General features: G+C 44.1%; 1 protein-coding gene across 1 annotated transcript in view; it reads left to right on the top strand.

Annotated features, from left to right (window-relative positions):
- Positions 1 to 19,081, top strand: part of LOC149443472 (DNA (cytosine-5)-methyltransferase 3A-like) — a 94,018-nt gene extending 74,937 nt beyond the window's left edge. The window contains exons 16-18 of the mRNA XM_089655704.1: positions 569 to 638; positions 10,626 to 10,744; positions 18,738 to 19,081. Coding sequence (XP_089511830.1) covers positions 569 to 638; positions 10,626 to 10,744; positions 18,738 to 18,879 — 331 coding nt within the window. The 3' untranslated portion in view covers positions 18,880 to 19,081. The remainder of the gene's footprint in view (positions 1 to 568; positions 639 to 10,625; positions 10,745 to 18,737) is intronic.
- Positions 19,082 to 21,292: the final 2,211 nt, after the last annotated feature.

Raw genomic sequence — 21,292 nt, 5'->3', positions numbered from 1 at the left:
TGGAGTTGAATTCTTGCAAATTAGGATTTTGTTGTCTAAAATAGACTTTCATTGGGGTATATTCATTTTTGCAACATGGTCTTGAATGAATTTGTTAGGTAAAATACTTTTTTTGCAGTGTAGTGTCCCATAGAAAATGTTGATTCTGAGAGGAAAGTAAAGATTTTCTGACGAACCAGTTAAGGTGTACTTATTTATGCTGAGCACTGTATCATTGTGATTTATTCATTGATAAACATTAATTGAAGGTAGCACAACACATTTACATTTAATCTTGTTTTTTTTTCACTTTCATTGCTTGCAGCTTTTAATTGTGACAGGTAGATGAATTGGATGCAAGCACCGACACTTTCGGAGCTGCAGCCAACGGAATCCTAAAGGGTGTCTGCAACAGCCTTTAAAATCCCCCTGAATATCTCCCAGGTAAAGAGTAAAGTAATATTTGATTGTGAAAGATAAAAAATAATAGCTTCTTTTTGACCTGGAGGATCAAGGCACTAGAACACAAGGACACTTGAACAGCCATAGCTTGTTTTTCACTCTTATCTATTATTCCCTGTCTCTGCAGGCAACTGGTCTCTACGGAAAGAGACAAACTGACTTTACAGGACTGCCTGGAACCTGGGCGAGAGGCAAATGTAAGGAATAATTGGAGTACGGGAGATTGTAAAAGGGATAGCACCTTAGACCAGTGGTCTCCAAACTGTGGCCCTTTGCATGCTTCTAGCCGGCCCTCGGGGTAATTTTCCTCCCCGTGACACGAACAAGGAGGCATAATTTCCTATATTGGCACCAACAGTGGGGAACCGTACCTTTCACTGACACCAACAATGGGGCATTTTTTCTTCCACTGGCACCAATGATGAGACACTAATCCTCCCACTGATACCAATAATGTGGCACTATTCCTCCCACTGATACCAATGATGGGGCACTATTCCTCCCACTAATACCAATTATGGGGCACTATTCCTCCCAATGATGGGGCACTATTCCTGCCACTGATACCAATGATGGGGCACTATTCCTCCAACTAATACCAATGATGGGGCACTATTCATCCCACAGATACCAATGATGGGGCACTATTCCTCCCACTGATAACAATGATGGGACACTATTCATCCCACAGATAACAATGATGGGACACTATTCCTCCCACTGACACCAATGATGAGGTACTATTCCTCCCACTGATACCAATGATGGGGTACTATTCCTCCACTGATACCAATGATGGGACACTATTCCTCCCACTGATACCAATGATGGGGCACTATTCCTCCCACTGATACCAATGATGGGGCACTATTCCTCCCACTGATACCAATGATGGGGCGCTATTCCTCCCACTGATACCAATGATGGGGCACTAGTCCTCCCACTGATTCCAATGATGGGACACTATTCCTCCCACTGATACCAATGATGGGGCACTATTCCTCCCACTGATACCAATGATGGGGCACTATTCCTTCCACTGATACTAATGATGGGGCACTATTCCTCCCAGTGATACCAATGATGGGGCACTATTCCTCCCCTTAATACCAATGATGGGGCACTATTCCTCCTACTAATACCAATGATGGGGCACTATTCCTCCTACTAATACCAATGATGGGGCACTATTCCTCCCACTGATACCAATGATGGGGCACTATTCCTCCCACTAATACCAATGATGGGGCACTATTCATCCCACAGATACCAATGATGGGACACTATTTATCCCACTGTCACCAATGATGAGGTACTATTCATCCTACTGACACCAGTGATGGGGCACTATTCCTCCAACCAATGCCAATTAAGGGGCACAATTCCTCCCACTATCACCAATGATGGGGCATTATTCATCCCACTAATACCAATGATAGGGCACTATTTCGCCAACAAATACCAGTGATGGGGCACGGTTCCTTCAACTAATACCAATGATTGGACACTATTCCTCCTTCCGCTGACTATAAGCACTGTTTTTTTTTTTACCCCTACTTTCGCTGGGACATTTTCTACATCCATTGGCCACTCCAGCCCCCTCTAAAGTTTGAAGGACAATAAGCTGGCCCTTTTCTTTAGAAAGTTTGGAGACCCCTGCCTTAGACCACTGCTTCTAGGGGGGCTTGAAGTCATGGAGTGACAGCAGAGATTAGTGTTTCAGCCCATGTGATCAAGCTGACCTCCTTAGCGCATTTTCAGTGCTGATAATTTTGTACTTTGTATTGTTCATACTGTGTGTGTGTATATATATATATATATATGACTTGCTCTGCCTTGGAAGGTACAATGTTCCCTAGAAGAAGGTGGACAGTGTGTAGTATCAGGCGATGCCTGTTCAAGTTGTATAGGGGGGTTGGTGTTTTAATTCCTTTTAGCACTATGGAAAAAGGTATTTACATGGATAGTATTGCACAGTTTACTTATGGGTAAACATAGGTTTTACCCAAATGGAGCGTCTTTGCTTGTCCTACGTACCATACAGAATGTCAATTATATTTATTGTGATTATTTTTATACCCTGTTCATCATCTATTGCAGCGTTTTCCAACAATTTTTCATTTGCAGCACCGTTTAAAAGTATGCAAAATCCTGAGGTACCCATGTTTAAAATTTAAAAAATGTAAATGTGAATGTGTAAATGGGAAACCAGAGCCTGGGACGATGTATAATTCCTGCATGATGAACATAACTTCACATCAAAGACCCCAAGGTCCAAGGTTCTTTTATATCAGACTCTCCCCATAATGTCAGAATTCCCCTCATCCAGGGCATTTTTTCATTGGGAATGCAGCACTGAATGTATGTAATGTCAAGGAATGCTGGGGTGTGCTGGAGGGTCTATTGATGCTGGTTGCTGGGGATCTATTGTTGCAGGGGGGTCAATTGTGCTGGGAGGTCTATTGATGCTAGTGGTGGATCTATTGTTGCTTGGGGGGGGTTATTGGTGGGGTGGATCTACAGTTGAGAGAAGGGTCTATTGCTGATTGCTGGAGGGTCTATTGATGCCGGCTGAGGGGGATGTTGCTGGGGGGATCTATTGTTGCTGGAGGGGGTCTATTGTTTCTGGCTGCAGGGGATCTATTATACTGCTTTTCTTGTTACCATTACAAATTCCATACAAATTACTTAGCACTACAAAATGATACTTGGTTCTATATTCTCTAAAAGGGCTGTACTGGGATGGGGTGGAACCAAGGAACAGTGCTCAGAGGTGGGTAGGGGGCAAAGACAAGGGGTGGCTTGGAAAGGGAGAGTTCCTGCACCTATTGTCTGTAAATCATATCAGATTCCCCCTATAACCCTCAGATCCCTACCTTTTGGCTCCAGTAGTGTGGCAGAGGTGGGAGTTGGAGAGGGTCTGAAGGAGCCAGACTTCCGTCCTCTCCTGAATACTGGGGATGGCTCTGCATGCCACCTGCCCTGGATTAACATGATGTGTTACCATGATGCTAGCTGCCAACACCATAGCAGCATTCTGTCCCAGAGCATTATTGGTTTTTATGGTGCTGGTAGTGGTGGCTAGGTGGAGAGGACCCAAATGAGCACCCTGGGATGCCACAGCACCCTGGCTGAGAAACACTGGTCACATTGGAAAAGTGACTCAAGCTGTGCACTTTGTTATTGAAAAGTGTTTAACTGGAAAATGTCTCCTTGTTCATAGCAACTAACCACCTTGTTCTTGTTATTTAGGTAGTTTTATCAAATTTTCATTGTTCTCCCTGACCCTGTTAGGAGGAGGTCATCTCACTTTCTGTCCCTGTGATAGCAGGTCAAGCCATGATGGGAGTGTATGTCATTGGGACTGGAAGGGTGTGGATGTCATTGGGGCAGGAAAGGAGTGAATGTCACTGGAATGAAGTGTCACTGGAAGGGAGTGGATGTTACTGGGGTAGAAAAGTAGTGGATGTCACTGGGGCAGAAAGAGAATGGATGTCACTGAGACAGGAAGGAATGGATGTCACTGGGGCAGGAAGGGAGTGGATGTCACGGGCAGGAAGGGAGTGGATGTCATTGGAGCAGGAAGGGAGTGGATGTCACTGAGACAGGAAGGGAGTGGATGTCACTGGGGCAGAAAGGGAGTGGATGTCACTGGGGCAAGAAGAGAGTGGCTGTCACTGGGGCAGGAAGAGAATGACTGTCACTGGGGCAGGAGGGGAGTGGATGTATATGATACAGAAAGGGAATGGACATCACTGGGGCAGTAAGGGAGTGGATGTCAATGGGACAGGAAGGGAGTGGATGTCACTGGGGCAGGAGGGGAGTGGATGTGTATAATACAAGAAGGGAATGGAGATCACTGGAGTAGGAAGGGAATGGATGTCATTGGGGAAGGAAGGAAATGGACTCCACTGGGACAATAAGGGAGTGAATGTCAGTGGGACAGGAAGGTAGTGGATGTCAGTGGGAGAGGAAGGAAGTGGATGTCACTGGGGCAGGAAGGGAGTGGATGTCATTGGAGCATGAAGGGAGTGGATGTCACTGAGACAGGAAGGGAGTGGGTGTCATTGGAGCATGAAGGGAGTGGATGTCACTGAGACAGGAAGGGAGTGGATGTCAATGGAGTAGGAAGGGAGTGGATGTCATTGCAGCATGAAGGGAGTGGATGTCACTGAGACAGGAAGGGAGTGGATGTCAATGGAGTAGGAAAGGAGTGGATGTCACTGAGACAGGAAGGGAGTGGATGTCATTGGGGTAGGAAGGGAGTGTATATCATTGGAGTAGGAAGGGAGTGTATGTCATTGGGGCAGGAAGGGAGTGTATGTCATTGGGGCAGGAAGGGAGTGTATGTCATTGGGTTAGGAAGGGAGTGTATGTCATTGGGGCAAGAAGGGAGTGAATGTCATTGGGGTAGGAAGGGAGTGTATGTCATTGGGGTAGGAAGGGAGTGTATGTCATTGGGGTAGGAAGGGAGTGTATGTCATTGGGGCAGGAAGGGAGTGTATGTCATTGGTAGAGATGAGCGAAGAAATGAAAAATTCGATTCGGCTGATTCGGCGAATTCCAGTGTGAAATTCGATTCGATGCGAATTTCTCCGCTACGAAGATGACTTATTTAAAGGGTTTCTAGGCTTCAGAGAGCCTTTAAATTAGTGCAGAACACTGTACCTTTAATTTAAATGCCCTTGGAGATGAGGAAGGAGAAGGAGAAGGAGAAGGATGAGAAGAAGGAGAAGGAGAAGGATGAGAAGAAGGAGAAGGAGAAGGATGAGAAGAAGGAGAAGGATGAGAAGAAGGAGAAGGATGAGAAGAAGGAGAAGGAGAAGGATGAGAAGAAGGAGAAGGAGAAGGATGAGAAGAAGGAGAAGGAGAAGGATGAGAAGAAGGAGAAGGATGAGAAGAAGGAGAAGGATGAGAAGGAGAAGGATGAGAAGGAGAAGGATGAGAAGAAGAAGGCTGAGAATAAGGAGAAGGATGAGAAGAAGGAGAAGGAGAAGGATGAGAAGAAGGAGAAGGATGAGAAGAAGGAGAAGGAGAAGGATGAGAAGAAAGAGAAGGATGAGAAGGAGAAGGATGAGAAGAAGAAGGATGAGAAGAAGAAGGATGAGAAGAAGGAAAAGGATGAGAAGAAGAAGGATGAGAAGAAGGAGAAGGATGAGAAGAAGGAGAATGATGAGAAGAAGGAGAAGGATGATAAGAAGGAGAAGGAAGAGAAGAAGGAGAAGGAGAAGGATGAGAAGAAGGAGAAGGATGAGAAGAAGGAGAAGGATGAGAAGAAGGAGAAGGATGAGAAGAAGGAGAAGGATGAGAAGAAGGAGAAGGAGAAGGATGAGAAGAAGGAGAAGGATGAGAAGAAGAAGGATGAGAAGAAGGATGAGAAGAAGGAGGAGAAGGATGAGAAGAAGAAGGATGAGAAGAAGGAGAAGGATGAGAAGAAGGAGAAGGAAGAGAAGAAGGAGAAGGAGAAGGATGAGAAGGAGAAGGATGAGAAGAAGGAGAAGGATGAGAAGAAGGAGAAGGATGAGAAGAAGGAGAAGGAGAAGGATGAGAAGAAGGAGAAGGATGAGAAGAAGAAGGATGAGAAGAAGGATGAGAAGGATGAGAAGAAGGAGAAGGATGAGAAGAAGGAGAATGATGAGAAGAAGGAGAAGAAGGAGAAGGATGAGAAGAAGGAGAAGGATGAGAAGAAGGAGAAGGATGAGAAGAAGGAGAAGGAGAAGGATGAGAAGAAAAAGGATGAGGAGAAGGAGAAGGATGAGAAGAAGGAGAAGGATGAGAAGGAGAAGGAGAAGGATGAGAAGAAGGAGAAGGAGAAGGATGAGAAGAAGGAGAAGGATGAGAAGAAGGAGAAGGATGAGAAGGAGAAGGAGAAGGATGAGAAGGAGAAGGATGAGAAGAAGGAGAAGGAGAAGGATGAGAAGAAGGAGAAGGAGAAGGATGAGAAGAAGGAGAAGGATGAGAAGAAGGATGAGCAGAAGGAGAAGGATGAGAAGAAGGAGAAGGATGAGAAGAAGGAGAAGGATGAGAAGAAGGATGAGAAGAAGGATGAGAAGAAGGAGAAGGATGAGAAGAAGGACAGTTCTGTGACAGTTTCTGTCTATTTCTGACAGTTCTGGGACATTCACTCCATACAGCGGTTTCAACCGCTGTATGGAGGGAATGTCATAGAACTGTCAGAAATAGACTATTAATGACAGTTCTGGGACTGTCCTTCCATGCAGCGGTTGAAACATTGTATGTATTTGTTTCCATAAATGGATCCATTTATGGAAACAAATACATACAATGTTTCAACCGCTGCATGGAAGGACAGTCCCAGAACTGTCATTAATAGTCTATTTCTGACAGTTCCATGACATTCCCTCCATACAGCGGTTAAAACAGCTGTATGCAGTGAATGTCCCAGAACTGTCATAAATAGTCTATTTCTGATAGATCTGGGACATTCACTTCATACAGCTGTTTTAACCGCTGTATGGAGGGAATGTCATGGAACTGTCAGAAATAGACTATTAATGACAGTTCTGGGACTGTCCTTCCATGCAGCGGTTGAAACATTGTATGTATTTGTTTCCATAAAATGGATCCATTTATGGAAACAAATACATACAATGTTTCAACCGCTGCATTGAAGGACAGTCCCACAACTGTCATTAATAGTCTATTTCTGACAGTTCCATGACATTCCCTCCATACAGCGGTTAAAACAGCTGTATGCAGTGAATGTCCCAGAACTGTCATAAATAGTCTATTTCTGATAGATCTGGGACATTCACTCCATACAGCTGTTTTAACCGCTGTATGGAGGGAATGTCATGGAACTGTCAGAAATAGACTATTAATGACAGTTGTGGGACTGTCCTTCCATACAGCGGTTGAAACATTGTATGTATTTGTTTCCATAAATGGATCCATTTATGGAAACAAATACATACAATGTTTCAACCGCTGCATTGAAGGACAGTCCCAGAACTGTCATTAATAGTCTATTTCTGACAGTTCCATGACATTCCCTCCATACAGCGGTTAAAACAGCTGTATGCAGTGAATGTCCCAGAACTGTCATAAATAGTCTATTTCTGACAGTTCTGGGACATTCACTCCATACAGCGGTTTCCGGCAAAAAGTGTATGTGCAGAGTTCCTCTATTCTGCAGATACACTTAGAGGAGCTCTGCAGATACACTTAGAGGAGCTCTGCACATACACTTTTTTCCGGTTTGGAATTATTCTTATTTTCATCCTACTTCTTCTTCTTCTTCTTCATCCTCATCCTCATCCTCTTCTTCTTCTGAGGATGAGGATGAAGAAGAAGAAGAAGAAGAAGAAGTAGGATGAAAATAAGATTAATTCCAAGCCGGCAAAAAGTGTATGTGCAGAGCTCCTCTAAGTGTATCTGCAGAGCTCCTCTAAGTGTATCTGCAGAATAGAGGAACTCTGCACATACACTTTTTGCCGGCTTGGAATTATTCTTCTTTTCATCCTACTTCTTCTTCATCCTCATCCTCAGAAGAAGAGGATGAGGATGAGGATGAGGAAGAAGAAGAAGAATGAAAAGAAGAATAATTCCAAGCCGGCAAAAAGTGTATGTGCAGAGTTCCTCTATTTCTGACAGTTCTCTCACAGCTTCTTCACATGTACAGCGGTTGAAATATCTGTATCCTAAATGGAAACTAATAGATACAAATTGTATCTATTAGTTTCCATTTAGGATACAGATGTTTCAACCGCTGTACATGTGAAGAAGCTGTGAGAGAACTGTCAGAAATAGAGGAACTCTGCACATACACTTTTTGCCGGCTTGGAATTATTCTTCTTTTCATCCTACTTCTTCTTCTTCTTCTTCTTCTTCTTCTTCTTCTTCTTCTTCTTCTTCATCCTCATCCTCATCCTCTTCTTCTGAGGATGAAGAAGAAGAAGAAGTAGGATGAAAAGAAGAATAATTCCAAGCCGGCAAAAAGTGTATGTGCAGAGTTCCTCTATTTCTGACAGTTCTCTCACAACTTCTTCACATGTACAGTGGTTGAAACATCTGTATCCTAAATGTAAACTAATAGATACAATGTTTCAACCGCTAAACATGTGTTCCTTCTGTCAGAGAACTGTCAGAAATAGCGGAGCTCACTGCAGGGACACTTTTGCCGGCTGATCGGGAAATGTTCGATTCGCGCACCCGAAGTAGGCAAAATTTCGGTTTCGACACGAATCTAATATTTCCTGAAATTCGACTCGAATTCCGGTTCGCCTAGTTCGATTCGCTCATCTCTAGTCATTGGGGTAGGAAGGGAGTGTATGTCATTGGGGCAGGAAGGGAGTGTATGTCATTGGGGTAGGAAGGGAGTGTATGTCACTGGGGCAGGAAGGGAGTGTATGTCATTGGGGCAGAAAGGGAGTGTATGTCATTGGGGCAGGAAGGGAGTGTATGTCATTGGGGTAGGAAGGGAGTGTATGTCATTGGGGCAGGAAGGGAGTGAATGTCATTGGGGCAGGAAGGGAGTGTATGTCATTGGGGCAGGAAGGAAGTGTATGTCATTGGGGTAGGAAGGGAGTGTATGTCATTGGGGCAGGAAGGGAGTGAATGTCATTGGGGTAGGAATGGAGTGTATGTCATTGGGGTAGGAAGGGAGTGTATGTCATTGGGGCAGGAAGGGAGTGTATGTCATTGGGGTAGGAAGGGAGTGTATGTCATTGGGGCAGGAAGGGAGTGAATGTCATTGGGGTAGGAAGGGAGTGTATGTCATTGGGGCAGGAAGGGAGTGTATGTCATTGGGGCAGGAAGGGAGTGTATGTCATTGGGGCAGGAAGGGAGTGTATGTCATTGGGGTAGGAAGGGAGTGTATGTCATTGGGGCAGGAAGGGAGTGAATGTCATTGGGGCAGGAAGGGAGTGTATGTCATTGGGGCAGGAAGGGAGTGTATGTCATTGGGGCAGGAAGGGAGTGGATGTCATTGGGGCAGGAAGGGAGTGGATGTCATTGAGGCAGGAAGGGAGTGGATTTCACTTGATGGAAAGAAATTTGATGTCAAAGGAACAGAAAGGGAGCAGTTGTCACTGGAACTGGAAGAGATTGCATGTCACTTGAACAAAAAGGGGGAGGTTATCACTGAGGCAGGATGGGAATGGTTTTAACTGGGAGAAGAAGGGATTAAATGCCACTGACAGGATGGGATTGGATGTCATTGGGAGAGGAAGGGATTGGTTGTCACTGAGACAGGAAGGGAGCAGTTGTAAATAGAACAGAAATGATTTGGATGTCACTGGAACAAGTAAGGAATGGTCAGTGGAACAGGAGGGGAACGGTTGTGACCTGGATAGGAAGAGAACAGTTATCAATGTGATAGGGAGGCACTAGATGTATCTGGGACAAGATGGGAGTGGAGGTCACTGGCATAGTGAGAGATTTCCCATCACATCTGTCCTCAGGGGATAAATCATCCCAGTGGAGACAATGACTACAAATAAAAACCTGACAGATGTTCTTTCCCTTCCCTACTGTGTTCAAAACAACAAAAAAATAAGCACTTAGGGCTCTACCTGTATGCCAGACCCTGCCTTATACCCCCTGAAGTCCAGTATGTGTGCCCCTGGTGGTAGCACCCTGTACACTAGGAAATTATGGGGTACACACTTGTTGTTTTGCTTGGGATTGTATTTTAAACTAGATCCAAATGCAATCAATAAAACCTTCTATAAGCAGTAACATGCTAATGTCTTTTCAAAAGTTGTTTTAATTTCAAATCTGTAGCTTTCATTAAAATATCTGGTGATCCTGATGTATGTCCTTGTTCAGAAACTTCCTGTTATGGTGTGACATCTCTTTCCCAATTGTACTCCTGTGTTGTCACCCTGTCTCATGCACCCCTTGTAGAGACTATAAGCAGCCATGCCAGCACACATTGCTCAGGTATATTCCACCATTGTTACCATCAGGAAACCAGTCCAGTACAACATTGTATAGCTGACGCTGCAACAAGTGCATTTTGAGAGGAAGTGTTTGGAAAAGGAGCAGAAGCTCATCAGCACTGAGATAAGAAGACGGTTAAACAATTGTGATGTTCTAATACGTCATCCAGCTTAGGTTTACATCTGCTTTAGGGAAGAACATTGTTTTTTATAATGAAACAAGGATAGCTTATTGCAAAAAATGTGCAATGGTTAATAATATAAATGGATGTTTCTCACCAGATGCAGAAGATTCAGACCATAACAACAAACTCATACTCCATGAGACAGGGAAAGGAGCATAAATATCCGGTCTCCATGAGCCAGATGGAAGATGTCCTGTGGTGTACTGAGGTGGAAAGGTGAGGCCATAGACTGAAATACAGTGCCTAAAGGGAACCTGTCATGCCATGAATGTGTGGGCTGCAAATACCATCTCCTTTTGAAAATGCCCTTTCTTTTTTGTTCATTAAGGGGCACAGGAATCAGTGAATCTGAAATGATTGAGTTATTCTGCCACCTACAGTAGGATTTGGACACTTGCAAACAAAAAAAGACAATAGCCAGCCAGGTATAGCCCCTTCCATTTCCATCCTGCTTCAGTTTTCTTTTTACTAGCTCCAAAGGAAGATGGGTATCTTTTTTTCTATTGAGAAAAAAATAACCCTATTTTTCTAGCCATTCTGTTTGCTTTTTATCGATAATTTAATTTATTTTTTATCAAAATGTTTTTATTTCAATCAACATATCATCTGTATGGTGATAAGCTGGGCTTAGACACTGTACTCAGACCCTACTGGACCAAAGAATATGAGGCCTACCCAGGGGCGGACTGACAACTCATGGGATCCCCGGGCAATTAGGGATCATGGGGCCCCTGTGTCCTTGCCCAAACTCAAAAAACCTATGAAAAAAGTACCAGGGGCATCTCATGGGGCCCCCTACTGACTCTGGGCCCTCGGGCAGTGCCCACGTTTCCAAATGGTCAGTCCGCCCCTGGGCCTACCTGTTATGTGTCCTTTGTTCACAGTGGTGGTTCCCAGCCTGCTGGGTACCATATTAGTTAGCTGCATAGCTCTTTCCTGGTTCAGAACCATAGCACAACCCTAGGTGTGGCCCAGTCTCTGAGGACTTAGTGAATACACCATTTCAACTGAGCAGCAGTAGTTACTGTTGCCACCTTTATCTGGCATTGCTCTCGGAGGAGCCACTGGATGTTTGAATTCTTCTGGCCTACTCCAGTGATGTCCAGTGATATCGACACACCTGGAAACAATTTAATTGGACTTTATTAAAAAGCTAAAGTGCTGCAAGAGAAAATTGCTTCAGCAGATAGGAAATATATCTTTACATAGGAAAAACAAGTTCTCCAAATCCAGGCTGAAGCAGACTTTGAGATGTGCAAGTGAAACCTTGTGCAAGTAGACCACTGGCCAGGGTTACGTTAAATGACATCCTGCTGGTATTGGAGTTCTGAGTGTTCTGTTAAAGCATTCTAAGTTATATAAGTATTTATACTCCAGATGAGGTATGTCCAATAGAGAGCAGCTAATAGGAAAGGTTTATGTAGGGCTGATGGCCAAGAGGCTTCTCGTCAACTTCTCATCTTGGGGTTTTTGGCGAAAAGGTCTTCCCTCTCCATCTGGCATTCAGCAGCCGTAACAGGCAGTCGTCTTTCTGAAACATTACTGAATCATCCACAGCCCCTCTCAGGAACACAGCTGCTATTTATCTCACCCAGCAATAGTCTTTAACTTAGATCAGCCACAGCCTCTCATTACAGCAGTTTGCAGCAACAACAGATCAAAGTAGCAACATCCCCAGTCCAATTCCTAGTTGCATAAGAACAGTCTCTCTGGGCTTTCCAGCACTTAGCCCAGATTGCTGCACAGCGCGTAGTTAGAAGCTCTCCCCCAGCATCATGTGTGCTTATCCTGGCGGCTCTCAGTAGTAAAATGGTAACTGTCTTTGCATCAGAATCTAGCAGCAGTCTTGGCCAGCCCTAAGTCCTGTACAGAGCCTCTCAACAACATGGCCTTCAGCAACAGTAGCATCCTATTGCACATGGCCCTGAGCTCACTAATGCATAGCCCAGGCTACAGCACTGTCCTGGCTTCAGCAGCACCTCTGCATCCCTGAGCAAACAGGCTCCTGGCCGGTCTGTTTACCAACATCCAATGAGCCCTGTCCCCAAGCTCACTGCTGCACTCATCCAGCATGCAGTTGCTTTAGTCCTGCTCCTGGGCACCAGACAATGAAACTTCTGGACAGAGAAACCACTGGCCACCAGCTCTAATAAAGGTGGTTCACAACACACACCCCATAACCCATATGGGTCTCTCCACTTGCCTTGTGTTGTGAGTAGGACCCCTTGGCCAAATAAAAACCTCCTTTTCCACCCTCCTCCTTGTCCTCCTCCCTTCCCCTGGCTTGTCATTCACCAGGTAGAGAAAAAAAAATATTCAGAAGTTTTATCTTTATTGCTGCTGGGCAGCTTTTAAAGATCAAACCTTACTTTACTCTCCTATTGAGTTGGTTGCCTCAGAAAGCAAGAATAAATAAACTGAAGAATTTCATGCTGTGTCCTTAGTCCAGTGTGCAGGCATTCCTGCTCTTGTTTGGTTTTATTTTCTGTGAGATAACTTCTTTCCGCCATTGTTCTTACTGAAAGAGGCGTAATTCTCACCCAAGTTAGTCCCTGCTGCCGCTTACAGTGACCTGGTCACCTCTAGCCATTAACCTCTTCTGCTTATTTTGTTCCTTTTAACACATACAACATTAAGCACTACCCCCCTAGGAGTTGCTGAAATTTTAGATCCCCTTGTAGTCCTCCACATCTAGGCAACAAGCACTTCCTTCACACAGATTTGCATCTAGGAGACAGTAACCAGTCCTTTAGCTTTGTTTTGAAGTTTTATTAGGGAATTGAACTTAGATGGGGTAAGGGATATATGGGATGCCAAAGGGAATGGCAATTGAGGACAGCCTTTCCTGGAACTTCTTACAGGCCTTTACAGAATCAAAAAATTATATTCTGGAGAGCTAGCCAAGATCTTCCTGTAGCACCACCCTAGAACTCAGGTGCTCCTTTATCCAGCTTTTCTGGGTAAATCCCTGGGCAGGGGATCCAGTGCCTGCCACTACAGTATGAAACAGTCCTGGGTAAGAAAGCTAATCCAGTTTCCCACTAGAGTTCCTCTTTCCCTTTATTGACCCAGGAGGTGCAGGTCTACTAATTCAGTCCTCCTATGCTGCTGGTGGGTCAGTGGCTGCTACCAGTCCTTCTAGCTGGGCCACTCCTTCCCTGCTGCATAGGTGATCCTCGCTCTGGGGGACAGTGAAGTTCTGAGTTTTCCTCCTTCCAAGATCCTCTGCCTGTAGGTGTGCCCCTCTCCATCTGGGCCCCTCCCAGGCTCCTGCTTTCCAGCCTCACTTCCTCTCCATCTTCCATCCAAACTCTCCTGATGCTGAGCAGGCTCTGTCACTTTGAAGGGCTGTCCAGGCCCCAGGCCAAGAGTCCTGTTGAGGATTGGCCAGGATCCCTTAAAAGTGCTAATCAGCCACTCCTCACCTTAAGCCACTGCTTGTAGAACTTTTTCCAAAGTTCCAGAGCAGGGGGAAGTTATGAGAGGTGGTCTTCAGAATATCAGTCTGTTCCTGGGGTCTTTCCTGGAGAGAACTTCCCTTCCTAACACCAGTCCAATCCCTTTTAAGTGTTTGACTCACTGTGCATGCAGATGCACTCACACTTGCCTGCTGCCATTCCTGAGCAAGCTCTGCACTGGTGGTACCCTAAACCCACAGCTGAATCAACTTTAGGAGATGGTCCTGGCAATTGCTGGACTTTCTTGGGCACCCTGAAGCCTTCTTCACAACAATTGAACCTCTCTCCTTGAAGTCCTTGATGATCCGATAAATGGTTGAGTTAGGTGCAATCTTTGTAGTAGTAATATCCTTGCCTGTGAATCCCTGTGATATGCTAGCAGACAAGGCTAAAACATGTAGCTTTACCTCTCTTGCTGCAGTGAGACTTCTTGTTACTCCATGTTGATAGTTGTATGTAGTGGCAATGTTCCCTGCACCTATATGGTCTTTCATGATAGTGGGACAATGGATGGTCCCAACTCCAGAGCTGAATTCCTGAGCCACCATCAGACATATTCATTTGTTCAAAGATTGCACTTTCTTGTCCCACACAGACAGAAGGTTGCAAAGGTCTAGAGTAGAATCAAGCAAGTGGAATTTCCTTGAAGGAAGCTACCTTAAAGCCCAAAACATTCACGTTGGACAGCTCCTGGACTGTAGTGTTCAAGTCTAGAAGCAGAAGGTTAGAAGTTTTAGAGAGAGGGAAAACTATGGTTTGCTGTGATGCTATGGCTATTTTTGTGATTTTTTTTAATAGCATAAAAATAAAATTAAGACCATCTGTTGTTTTAGAAGCTAGGCCTTTCCAAATTATATGCTAACAAACCTGTTGGGCTGCTTTGTATAGCTCCTTGCAGGAAATGAGGTAGCAGGAAATAGGGGGAGGGAAAAAGTACTAAGACCATCACTTGCCTGACAAAGGCGCCCTGCATGGCTCTGAAACGTTGCCACTGTTTATATTATGTGACCACTAAATAAAGCTTTGGACCCTTCTGAGGATTCCTTAGTGTGCTGGTGACATTTTTCTCTCTTGATTGCCTGCGGTTCCCAGCTCGTGGTCACTACAACACCTAAACACTATTTTACAGCCACTTGTAGGAACGTATGCGTTGGGAAAACTGTGTTTCATTCATATGTGAGGTTGCTTCTCAGCCAAAGGAGTCGGCTCACTCACAATTTTGCCCAAAAACACAGCCATGAATAAAGAATGGCACAAAATCATCCTCCGAGAGAAACTTCTCCCAACCATCCAAGAACAGTTTGGTGACGAACAATGCCTTTTCCAGCATGATGGAGCACTTTACTATAAGGCAAAAGTGATAACCAAGTGGCTTGGGGAACAAAACATCAAAATTTTGGGTCCATAGCCAGGAAATTCCCCAGACCTTAATCCCAATGAGAACTTGTGGTCAGCCATTAAGAGGCGTGTGAGCAAAAAACCCCCCACAAATTCTGACAAACTGCAAGCATTGATTATAGAAGAATGGGTTGCCATCAGTCAGGATGTGGCCCAGAAGTTTATTGACAGCATCGCAGGGCAAATTGTAGAGGTCTTCAAAAAAAAGGGTCAACACTACAAATATTGCCTCTTTGCATACACTTCATGTCATTGTCAATAAAAGCCTTTGACACTTATGAAATACTTGTAATTTTACTTCAGTATACCATACCATCTGACAAAAAGATCTAAAAACACAGAAGCAGCAGACTTTGTGAACATTAATATTTTTGTCATTCTCAAAACTTATGGCCAGTGCTATATTCACTTGAACAGGCTTGGAGAAGGAGCCCCCTGACCAGTTTGTAGCTTACCTGTCCTGCTCTGGCATTCGCTGGGCGCTTGTTGGGCCCACAGTCAATGCAGGAGGTAGAGGAGCTGGCCTGTGTATTTCCTGTGTTAGGGGCCCTTTTACAGCTGTGATTTCGGGGTTACTGGTTTCTATGCCACTGCTGGAACAACTTTCCCCACTAGTAGATTCCCACAACCTTCTGTTTCAGTGACAACTATCAGTGGTGAGATTTCCCCTTCCATTTGGCCATATCCAATGAACAGATCTTACTCTTAAATGCAGAAACGATAGCAACTTATTTGAGTTAGTACCATGTACTTGGTGATTCCATCTGCTTGTAGGAACAGATTGGCTGGTATAACAATAGTTATGCACAGGGTAGCAGTTGCAGAAATGGGTAAGCAGTGCCTGGAACAGCGATAAGCTGCAATTTCAGGATCCAGGAAGCAACTGATCAGTGATAAGCTTTCTAATAGATAGGGCATCTCAGGAGGGGCATCACAAACAAACAAAGGATTTTCCAGCAACACTTACTATCCAGGCTGCAAAACAATCAATTTGGCCCTAACAGTTTGTGTTAAAAACAGAGGGTTTTGTTTGCACACATTTGCAAATACATGCGTAAGCCACAGTCCTACGTCAAGGGTTCTCTGTATACTGTGGACCTAACTAAATTTCCAAAGCCTACATTTCCAAAGGTTAAGGACAGGTGTGCCTAAAGGAACTAGGAGCCAGGATGGGCTCCTCCACTCACACCTGCCCTTAACTTATCCATTGATACAGTTGTGTTCAAAATAATAGCAGTGTGTTGAAAAAAGTGAATAAAGCTCAAAATCTTTCTAATAGCTTTTATTTCCATCCACACAAATGCATTGGGAACACGACACATTCTATTCCAAATCAAAACATGAAGAAAAATACATCAAATTTGTGTTGTTCCTCTAAAACAATTGAAGAAAAGTGAATATTAGACGGTTCAAAAAAATCACAGTGTTTGTATTCTTCTTTACAAACTCAAACATTCACTATATAAACTGAGAAATGTTTGAAGATTTTGCTTTCCTTTGAATGACTTCATGAATATTTGGTTGTAGTCGCACTGTTTCTGAGAACTGCTGTACATCTGTGTTGCATGGAGTCACCCAACTTCTGGCCCCTGTGATCAGGTATTCCAGCCCAGGATGATTGGACTACATTCCACAGTTCTTCTCTATTTCTTGGTTTTGCCTTGGAAACTACATTTTTGATGTCACCCCACAAGTTTTCTATTGGATTAAGATCCGGGGATTGGGCTGGCCACTCCATAACGTCAATCTTGTTGGTCTGGAACCAAGATGTTGCACGTTTACTGGTGTGTTTGGGGTCGTTGTCTTGTTGGAACACCCATTTCAAGGGCATTTCCTCTTCAGCATAAGGCAGCATGACCTCTTCAAGTATTCTGATGTATTCAAACTGATCCATGATCCCCGGTATGCGATAAATAGGCCCAACACCGTAGTATGAGAAACATCCCCATATCATGATGCTTGCACCGCCATGCTTCACTGTCTTCACAGTGTACTGTGGCTTGAATTCAGTGTTTGGGGGTCGTCTGACAAACTGTCTCCGGCCACTAGACCCAAAAAGAACAATCTTACTTTCATCAGTCCACAAAATGTTGTGCCATTTCTCTTTAGGCCAGTCAATGTGCTCTTTGGCAAATTGTAACCTCTTCAGCACGTGTCTTTTTTCCAACAGTGGGACTTTGCGGGGGCTTCTTGCAGATAGCTTGGCTTCACATAGGCGTCTTCTAATTGTAACAGTCCTCACAGGGAACTTTAGACCTTCTTTCATCTTCCTGGAGCTGATTGTTGGTTGAGTCCTTGCCATTTTGGCTATTCTTCTATCCATTCCAATGGTAGTTTTTCGCTTTCTTCCATGTCTTTCAGGTTTTGGTTGCCATTTTAAAGCATTTGTGATCATTTTAGCTGAGCAGCCTATCATTTTCTGCACTTCTTTATATGTTTTCCCCTCTCCAATCAACTTTTTAATCAAGGTACGCTGTTCTTCTGAACAATGTCTGGAACGACCCATTTTCCTCAGAATTTCAGAGAGAAATGCACTGTAACCAACATGTACAACATTTGCTGCCTTCCTTCCTTAAATAAGGGCAATAATTACCACCTGTTTTTCAAAGAATGAATGACCTCACTAATAGAACTCCACACTGCTATTATTTTGAACATGCCCCTTTCAATTAGTGATTCAATGACACAGAATCAGCAGCATGCATGTCATGACTGTTGGTTCTGTTGGATTTCTATTATTCTACTACACCTGCTAGTAAATTATTTGCAATGTAGAAATATAATTTCTACCAAAAACAGTGATTGATCCGGTTAGTGATGTCTGACTGCTATTATTTTGAACACAACTGTACATGTGCTCCTACTATGGAGGCTTTGGAAATTTTAGCCAGGAGCCAGGATGGGCTCCTCCAGGCACAACTGCCCTTAAATTATCCATTGATACATGTGCTCCTACTATAGAGGCTTTGGAAATTTTAGTTAGGTCCACAGTATACAGAGGACCCTTGACGTGGGATTGTGGCTTACGCATGTACAGTATTTGCAAATCTGTGCAAACAAAACCCTCTTTTTTTAATGCAAACTGTTAGACAGGGCCAAATAGGTTGTTTTGTAGGCTGATTGGTACGTGTTGCTGGGAAATCCTTTGTTTGTTTGCGATGTGCATTGCCCTTCCATGTGCACATCACTGCCAAGGCTGGTTATAGTTTGGGACAGTTGCCATTTTTTGTGCATCTCAGGAAGGGGCCTTGGGGAGACAGGATCGTGAAATGTACCTTACATAACAGCTAGTATAGCCACATGCTAAATTACACTGCCTAAATGTTAAGCTGTTCCATCCCTCTCTTTTGTAGAGTGTTTGGCTTTCCTCCACATTACACCGACATTGGCATTATGAAGCGTTCTTCCCGGATGAAACTTCTTGGAAGGGCCTGGAGTGTCCCCGTCATACGTCATCTCTTCGCCCCCCTTAAAGAGTATTTTGCCAGCAGATGAAGAAGTCACGTGACTTCATGAAACAATCATGAAACAAAAGTTTTTAGAGATGGAAACCATAACTGAGACTTTTTAAAACTTTTTTTTATTTTTTTTGTTTTGTTTGGAATGTCTGAGCTTTTTTTTTTAATGTAAACCTAATTTCAGAAAGCAGTAAACTTTAACATATTTAAGTATTTGCTGGGGGAAGTGGTGTGCAGGTGGGGTACAGTGAGGAACTGGTGTGCAGGAGGGGTACAGTGAGGAACTGGTGTGCAGGGGGGATACAGTAGGGAACTGGTGTGCAGGGGGAGGTACAGTGGGCAACTAGTGTGGGGGAGCAGGGGGCTCATGGTGGTAAATGGGGGAGGGGGGAATGGGGAACTGGGGTGTGGGGGGTATAGTGGAGAACTAGTGTGCACAGGCACCGGTCGTATCATTTACAGAGGGTTTGAGGGGGAGTACCAGGTGACACCAACACTAGTAACGCCACTGAAATGTTACATCACTTCTGCTTTCAACGCAAAGCATGCCAATACTTTCACACCTCTACATCATGTAGTGTTTCCAGGTTTTTTTTTGTCCAACCCTTGTATACAATTTATCCAGATTTTGTACTCCAGCTTTAGTAAATCAGCCACAAGGGGTCCATGCACATACCTAAATCCTTGATAAGGCTCCGATAAGGTGGAGCCTCTTTGATCCAATGCCGATCTCCAGGTAATCAGCCAAATAGTCAGTTGTAATGCTTATATGGAAGCTATTGTATATACCAGGGGCGGACTGACAACTCATGGGGCCCCTGGGCAATAGGGGATCATGGGGCCCTGTGTCCTTGCCCAAACTTAAAAAAGCCTATGAAAAAGGTACCAGGGGCATCTCATGGGGGCCTCCTACTGACCCCGGGCCCTCGGGCAGTGCCCGAGTTTCCAAATGGTCAGTCCGCCCCTGGTGTATGCCAAGGCATTTTTTTTCTGTACAGTCAGTCTTGTGATCCATGCATCCTTGCCAGACAGCACTGCTGGATCTCTAACCTCCATTGCAGCAGCAGCAGCACAGCTTGTTCCAAAGCACCCCCAGTCTGCTGACTTGAGAAAGAAGGCGCAGCAGTAAACTGCGGCCATCTTTCCGTTCTCTCCTCCTGTCAGCACATGGGAACTATTTGGTTTCAAACGTTGGCCTCCCTTTCCTAGTGCTGCAATACAAGGAATACAGGAGGCTGGTAAAATGATGCACTTGCACAAGTTGCATTCGAAAACACATTAATATGATTTTTAAAGCTGATCTAAATCCCAAAATTAAACTCTAATTGCAGTTTACCAGTCCTTAGATGGGGTAGTTGTGTTACCTTTTTTATCAAACTTTTTTTTTTTCTTTACTTTAACTCAGTGATCCACACATTTCCTGTCCCGGGATGACTACGCTAATTCCTCCATTGTATTTGTGGAGATAGCCATGGTTGTCACCCAGGCTGGGCTTCATGTCTGCCCTTGTTCATCTCCATTACATGCTTACATAACAAACATAAGGATGCTTGTGCACAGGGGTGGACTGACAACTCATGGGGCTTCCGGGCAATAGGGGATCATGGGGCCCCTGTGTCCTTGCCAAAACTCCAAAAATCCTATGAAAAAGGTACCAGGGGCATCTCATGGGGCCCCCTACTGACCCCGGGCCCTCGGGCAGTGCCCGAGTTTCCAAATGGTCAGTCCGCCCCTGCTTGTGCGTTCTTTTCAGCTCACAGGAAGTGACATGAAGCCTGTATTTGTGGCAGGATCAACTGGTATTTTTGTATTGGCTGAAAATACTCTTAACCTAAAAAAGAATTGAAAATGTAACACATCTAAGGATTAGTAAGCTGCAACATTTTACTTTTTAGGTGGTTAGATATGTTAAAGTAAACAGTCAATGGTTTTAAAAGTAGAATATATATATATACATATATATATATATATATGTTTTTTGTTTTTTTTCTTTTGGGTTTTTTTCTGGGCCCTGCTAGGCATGGGAGACCATTAGAACTAGAAACAACCCTGCGCTGATACGTTTCTACCTTTCGGTGATGTTCTATCCATGCTGTGTACTTACCTACGATAGCAATTTCTGTATGCTCTGATTTTTATTTCCTGATGTTTTCCTTTTATGCAACAGGTGTTGTAATTTAAAATGTTCAATAAATACTATTTAAAAAAAAAAAGTAGAACTAAAGGCTAAACTTTTTTTTTTGCATTTTGGATGTATGGGATGGTTATAACTAGTGATGTGCTAAACACCCCTGTTGGGTTCATGGTTGAACATACCAAAAGTTCAATCACGAACATCGAACAGGGACAATTTACTGAGTGGTATCTTACCTCATCTGAGTATGCTGTAAGATTCCACTCAGTTACTAAAATACCACATGAGTTATAGTATTAAGTCATGCGGTATTTTA

Source organism: Staurois parvus, unplaced genomic scaffold, assembly GCF_062004578.1.
Source record: "Staurois parvus isolate SC_StPar_1 unplaced genomic scaffold, SC_StPar_1.0 ptg000860l, whole genome shotgun sequence".
Taxonomy (NCBI): domain Eukaryota; kingdom Metazoa; phylum Chordata; class Amphibia; order Anura; family Ranidae; genus Staurois; species Staurois parvus.
Note: the sequence above shows the minus strand (reverse complement) of the source record. Positions and strands in the feature narration are given on the sequence as shown.